This window comes from Pagrus pagrus (assembly GCF_965226575.1).
Source record: "Pagrus pagrus genome assembly, chromosome: 20".
NCBI lineage: Eukaryota > Metazoa > Chordata > Actinopteri > Spariformes > Sparidae > Pagrus > Pagrus pagrus.
Window position 1 is genome coordinate 13868528 of NC_140207.1, and position 5758 is coordinate 13874285.

At 45.1% G+C, this 5758-nt stretch overlaps 1 protein-coding gene across 1 annotated transcript; it reads right to left on the minus strand.

Annotated features, from left to right (window-relative positions):
• Positions 1 to 780: 780 nt before the first annotated feature.
• Positions 781 to 4056, minus strand: cbln2b (cerebellin 2b precursor). Its single transcript, XM_084340556.1, has 4 exons — positions 3732 to 4056; positions 2775 to 3330; positions 2004 to 2123; positions 781 to 1910 (listed from the first exon to the last, which is right to left on the minus strand). The coding sequence occupies exons 2-4, from the start codon at positions 3060 to 3062 to the stop codon at positions 1713 to 1715; spliced, it is 606 nt and encodes a 201-aa protein (XP_084196682.1). The 5' UTR covers positions 3063 to 3330; positions 3732 to 4056; the 3' UTR covers positions 781 to 1712.
• Between the last annotated feature and the right edge of the window lie 1702 nt (positions 4057 to 5758).

Genomic DNA, 5758 nt, shown 5'->3' on the forward strand with positions numbered 1-5758 from the left:
AGAGAGAGAGAGAGAGAGAGTGTGTGTGTGTGTGTGTGAGAGAGAGGGGGGGGGAAGGGAGGAAGAGAAGGAGAGGGTGGTGTGTGTGTGTGTGTGTGTGTGTGTGTGTGTGTGTGTGTGTGTGTGTGTGTGTGTGTGCGTGTGCGTGTGTGGGCGTGGGCGTAATAGCCAGAAACGCTGATTCTCAAACAAGATGGCATCCAGTTATGTGATCAAAACCAGAGGAACAGCACAGGGCAGGGCGCTTGTTGAACTGCAAAATAGACATCTTTGATTTCTTTCACCACATTAGCCTTAAACGTACTTGATTTCCATCCTAACTGTATATATATATATATATATATAAATATTTTTTAAAGCTGGGGCTTCCTCTCTGCTTTGTTCCTGTGCGTCGTGCGCTGCGTAAAGACGCGCCAGCCTCGTGTTGTGCACAGCAATAAGATCTCATCTGCCACAATCAGCAGCAGCAATCATGTCTAAAGTTGGTTTTCTTTAAAAAGAAAAAAAAAGAGAAAATAAATTCCAATCTTTGTTATCGTGCTTGCATATTAGTTATAATCCTGTATTAACGTGTAACAAGTGCTGCTGCGAGACTTTTCCACGAGTCCAACTGCATATTTCAGCACCTCGGACAGCGACTGAGGCTCCACCGTCAGCCCCCTCCTGAGGCCTTTGCTCTCGGCGAACTTCATTTACAAAAAAAACAGTCACTTTCTTCCTTCTCCCTGCTCCCTTTGAATGCAAAGCCATGAGAATAAAAAGCGACAAATGCGCTTAGCCTATAGTACAATACAATATCTTTTATTAAGCGGGACATATAGGGATTCTTCTAGTATTTCCACAATGTACATTTGGTGAGCAACGTCACTGAACATTAAATCAGTCAAAGCTACGCAGATTCCGAAATGTAGAACACACAATAATGTGAATATGTACTTTATAAATTATATAATTATTCTTTTTAATAAAAGGGCTCTAAGTCGTCTCCGGTGGCTGAAATATGTCGCCTTTTTTTCTCTTTTAAATAAACTCGTCGGCGGCCTACATTTGGCTTATTTTCAATATGTTCAGCATCCAAACGCAACACCATTGACAGCACAAAAAACATAAAGTAAAAACTTCCACTCGTGCAAAAAAAATGCCTTGGGCGTGAAAGCACTTCTTCTTCTTCGTCTTCGTCTTCTTCTTCCGGTTGTCCATAATTCCATTCACTTCACTTTGGACGGAAACCATATATTCTTTAAGGCTATACAAACATAAAACAGAGCATAACACACTCGGCCTGTCCGGGACATCAGTTCCTCCTCTCATCCTCTCCTCCTCCTCTCTCGCTCTCTCTCTCTCCCCCCGTGTCCGTTCTGTTTGTGTGCCCAGGTTCACACCCGTTTGTCTGTTGGCAAAGTTTGTTTTCCAAGCATGAAAAAAATCCACATACCCGACAAGCACGCGCCACTGGCCGATCAATACGTCGAATCATCCCAGATTGCGTAAAAGTTGACTGATGGATTTTGAATATATGAAACTCCAAGGAAACGTTCATATTTGACTAGATAGTGGACGAGTGTAGGTATACAGATATTCGTCGGCTTTCCTTGGCTGACAGTTATTTAAGTTAAAAATAAATGGCATGTTTTTCTTTTTTTTTCTCTTTTTCGTTTTGTTCCTCGACATAAGCAGGGTCCCCCGTGCGACGTGGATCATCGCAGATCAGATTATAGCGGAAAGACTAGAAAGCCTGAGAAGGTGGAGTATTTCCATCCGCCCATTAAGGTGCCCCGTTCCAGCTTCAGATAGACGCGGTCCTCCCGCTCGACCATCAGCAGTACTCCGTTGCTGGCCGCCTCTCTCGTGACGTCCTGGTCACCGGCGAACGCTGATATAACCGGGTAATCATTCTGCATCAGGTTCACCTGCGGAAGAGGAGACAGGCTTGGAGTTCAATCTCACGCTCAACTCAGAAAAAAAATCTCATCTATTAAACCATCTGTTCAATGATCGCTCACCTGTATGGTTTGCCTGTTGTAGACCTTCACCACGTGAAAGCTGAAACTATAAATCCCCCTCCTTGGAGCCTGGAAAACACTCGCTTTCAGATCGAAATGGTTGCCGATGTTCACTAAAACCTGTGATCAAGAAGGGGCGCACAATCAGATTTGTTTTTCCATCTGCATGCTTCACTTAACAGAACAGCTGTTTCTGTAGTAATGTATTGTTTGTCTCCGCCACGCGCAGTGAGCACAGAGAGGCGTATCAGTCATACTCTGGTTCCGGTATGCCAAATGTTTTGGCTGCACTTCAGTCGCAGTTTTGGGATGGCTTCCCGATTTGATGCCTACAACAGGCCGCTGTCCAAAGACCTCAGCCGTGAAAACTTATCAGAGCATCCGAACAAATGCAGCACAATGCTCGTGTCAGCTCGGCCGAGGCCTAAGACGCATATGTGATAAATGATGCTGCGTGGATGATCATTCGTTTTGGCAGCGCGTCTCTAAATCGCGCCAATTACGCACAGCGATAAATGAACCGCTTTCGAGGGGAAACAGCGTTGTGTTCTTTAGGGTAGAGATAGTCATGACTCAGATCTGCACACAGCGTGAGCAGTGATATGAAATCAATGAAACGTGAGCTTAAACAAGTTGTGCTCGCCCACGGTGAACAGATGTGATGTGTGATGTGGTGAGAGAGAAGAGGGAGAAAATGGAGCTGAGATGTTGCCTCTTATCTGATTAATATTTTCTGGATTGTGTTGGTGCTAAATTGAGTAGACATCTGACCTGGTCAAAATAGATGGTCATGGACGTGTTGCTCATCTCTGACGGCTCGTGGTTGGTTCCACGCACGGCGGAAAAAGCCACCTTTGCCCCAGCGGAGCGGACTGATATGCCAAGTGAGGAGGTGACCCCTCCGTCCGAGGAAGGGTTCGAGTCGCACACCACCAGACACTTCCCTTCGAGCACGATGGGCTCCGTGTCGTTCTGGCCGAGGCAGGAAGCCACGCCGCATCCCAAGAGGAGTGTCAGAGCCAGCATGGCACAGGGTCCCGGGCAGCGCGCGGGCACCATGGTCGGATCGCTGATCCCGTGCTCACTGATACAACCCGGCAGCCCCTTGGAGGTTTGTTAGTACTCGATCACCTGGTCCAGACTTACTCCCTTCTCTCTTCTCCCCCCTCTCTCTCTCTCTTCTTCCTCTATCTGTGATGCTCCCTCACTCTCTCAAACACCCTCTGACACACAGACGCACTCAGACCCTCTCCGGCTGTGACTCCCCTCCCTCCTGTGCGTCTTAGTCGATTTTGGGAGGGTTTTCAGACAACTGTTGTTGTAAATCCTGGTGATTTAAGAGAGAAAATGAAAGTTTTCATGTCAGACAGCAGCAGAAAAAGAATCTTGTGTTGAACAGTCTTTCAACTTAAGCACATCCTCTGTGCGTAAAATGGCCATCGTGCGTAAAATGACCATCACGCGTAAAATAAAAGGCAGGCAATGTTATTAGATCAAAAAAATGTAAAAAATCATGTCGATGTTAATCTGCTATTGATCAAACCAACTATTTGTTCAACTGCGGAGTGTTTCCTGTAACTGTGCGCCGCAGCATTTATCAACAAATTATAATCTCCATGGAAAATTATCTTACGGTCCTCATTTCCCCTCGTTCTAAACAATAATTGTGGTAAAACAAGCACTTGCAGGCACTGCTGTTGAGAAAAAGAAGGGCAAATCACAACCTACCTGCGCTCTCCATCCCGCTGGTGTGCTCGCTCTGCCTCTCGCACGACTGTGAACTGAGCGCTCAGATCGCTGGTGCTGAAAAAGCAAGAGTCTCTGGGCTCCCTTTCGAGGGACAACTCACGCCCATTCTTTGTGTGTAGCCACTGCAACGAGACTCTTCAGAAGTATCCCACAACCAGGAGCACATGCGTGGACTAATGGGTTTGTTTACATATTAATCAGTTGCAATGCTGTGAGCTCGGGGGCCCCTCAGGACTCAGCAGAGATCACTTGCTCTCAATGTCTTGTCATTCATGTGCTGTGGGTTTCTCATGGCTCTCCCTGATAAATCCGAAATGAAGGAGGATGCAGAGGATAACCTTGCTGTTACACGGTACATTCAGCATGCATGTACAGTATATGTCACTAATTTGAGACTTAAACGAGCATTTTTATGAGTCCAACGAAGATACTTGTGCGCCATCCAGTGGCTGCAGAATGCGCTGCATGGGCTCATCAGAGGCACAGGGAAGAATCAAAGCACAGGAGCGGATAAAATGGTGTGGTATCTAGCTGTTCTTGCATGTTTTATTAATGAATATGTACCGGCATATCAGCAAATTATTTCACATGCACGTCGCACTTTACCAAACACCCCGTGAGAGAGTTGAAAGCAGGTGACACTTCAGAAAATGCCCACTTCACAGAGAATGACCTACACCTCTCTGTGACACCCTTAGCCTTTCTTTTCAATTCCTGACATGTCATCATCCTTTGAAGGGCCGTGTAGAGGGTCCCTATCTGTGCTCCACACCTCTGAGGAGTCTGAGAGTGGGCTTCACAAGAGGTGAACCCTCGGATGAGACCTTTAATGAGCTGTCATTTTCCTACTTAAAGACATGCTTCTGGCTACATTATGCATGGCGGCTGCATTAACAGGGGAAGTGTGGACTGTCTTCAACCTTATCAGCTGAAGAGAATAGAGGGAGAAGTCTGCCTTTCATTCAGTGTAGTTCTGTGAGACTTTACAATAAGGCACCCAAAAATGTGAGTGGTTAGTAAGGAGTGAGTAAAGAATGAATCAGGAACGACTTGATAGTTAATTGTTAATGAGTTATTGTGAATAACTGTGATTCAAAGGCCATATAGTAGAAAATGAGGAGTTACTATAGAACAGACTGGGAGATACTATATTAATGAATCATTAGGTAATGATGAGCTAAATATCTGTGAATCCACATCCTGACCACTTTCTTTATGAGTTGTTCCTGATTAACTTTGAATGTAGCCGCTGACTTTACTCAGCGCACAAAAAGTAACTAATGATTAAGTAATTAGTATTTAATGAGTCTACTTTGTAACTACTCAGTACGATGTTTCAGTTTACTTGAAGATGTACAAATACTATTGATAATGACAGGAATTACTATTAATGATTCATTAATCATCAAGTCACCTCTGTTTTACTCCTTTTTTGCTCCTTAGTAACTACGGGTGTACCTTATTGTAAAGTGTTAACAACTAATCTGTATTTTGAATGCATGAAAGCATACGGACAGGACAGAACTGAATCTTTTACTTAAAGGTACTGAATGTTCCTCTGAATAAGCATTAAAAGCCTTGAGATAAATACAGAATGTATCTACCAGCTGGCTCCATAAATGCAACGTCCTTGTTTAATGATCTAAGACTTGCACTACATGAGAAGACATAATTTTAGACTTAATCACGGTGATCCGTCTCCCACTTTCTCAGCTCCCTATTTGACAAACATTGCACCATTGGAGCTGAATGACAAACCATGCGGAAGAGTGACATCAGGTATCCGAGAGCCACAACTGACCCCGGGCCTGCAGAAGGACACACGGCTACAGAAAACATCAAATGTCAAGTACAGGCGAACATGCAACGGGAAAGGGATGTGGCCTACATGGCAGTACCATACCAGGGGCTGCCACTGCCCTCAAAGGTACTTCACGTCCACCGGGCAAGCTGATCGGCTAGACTGACAACACTGTTATGGTTATTTTCCCTGACAGCTAGCAGAG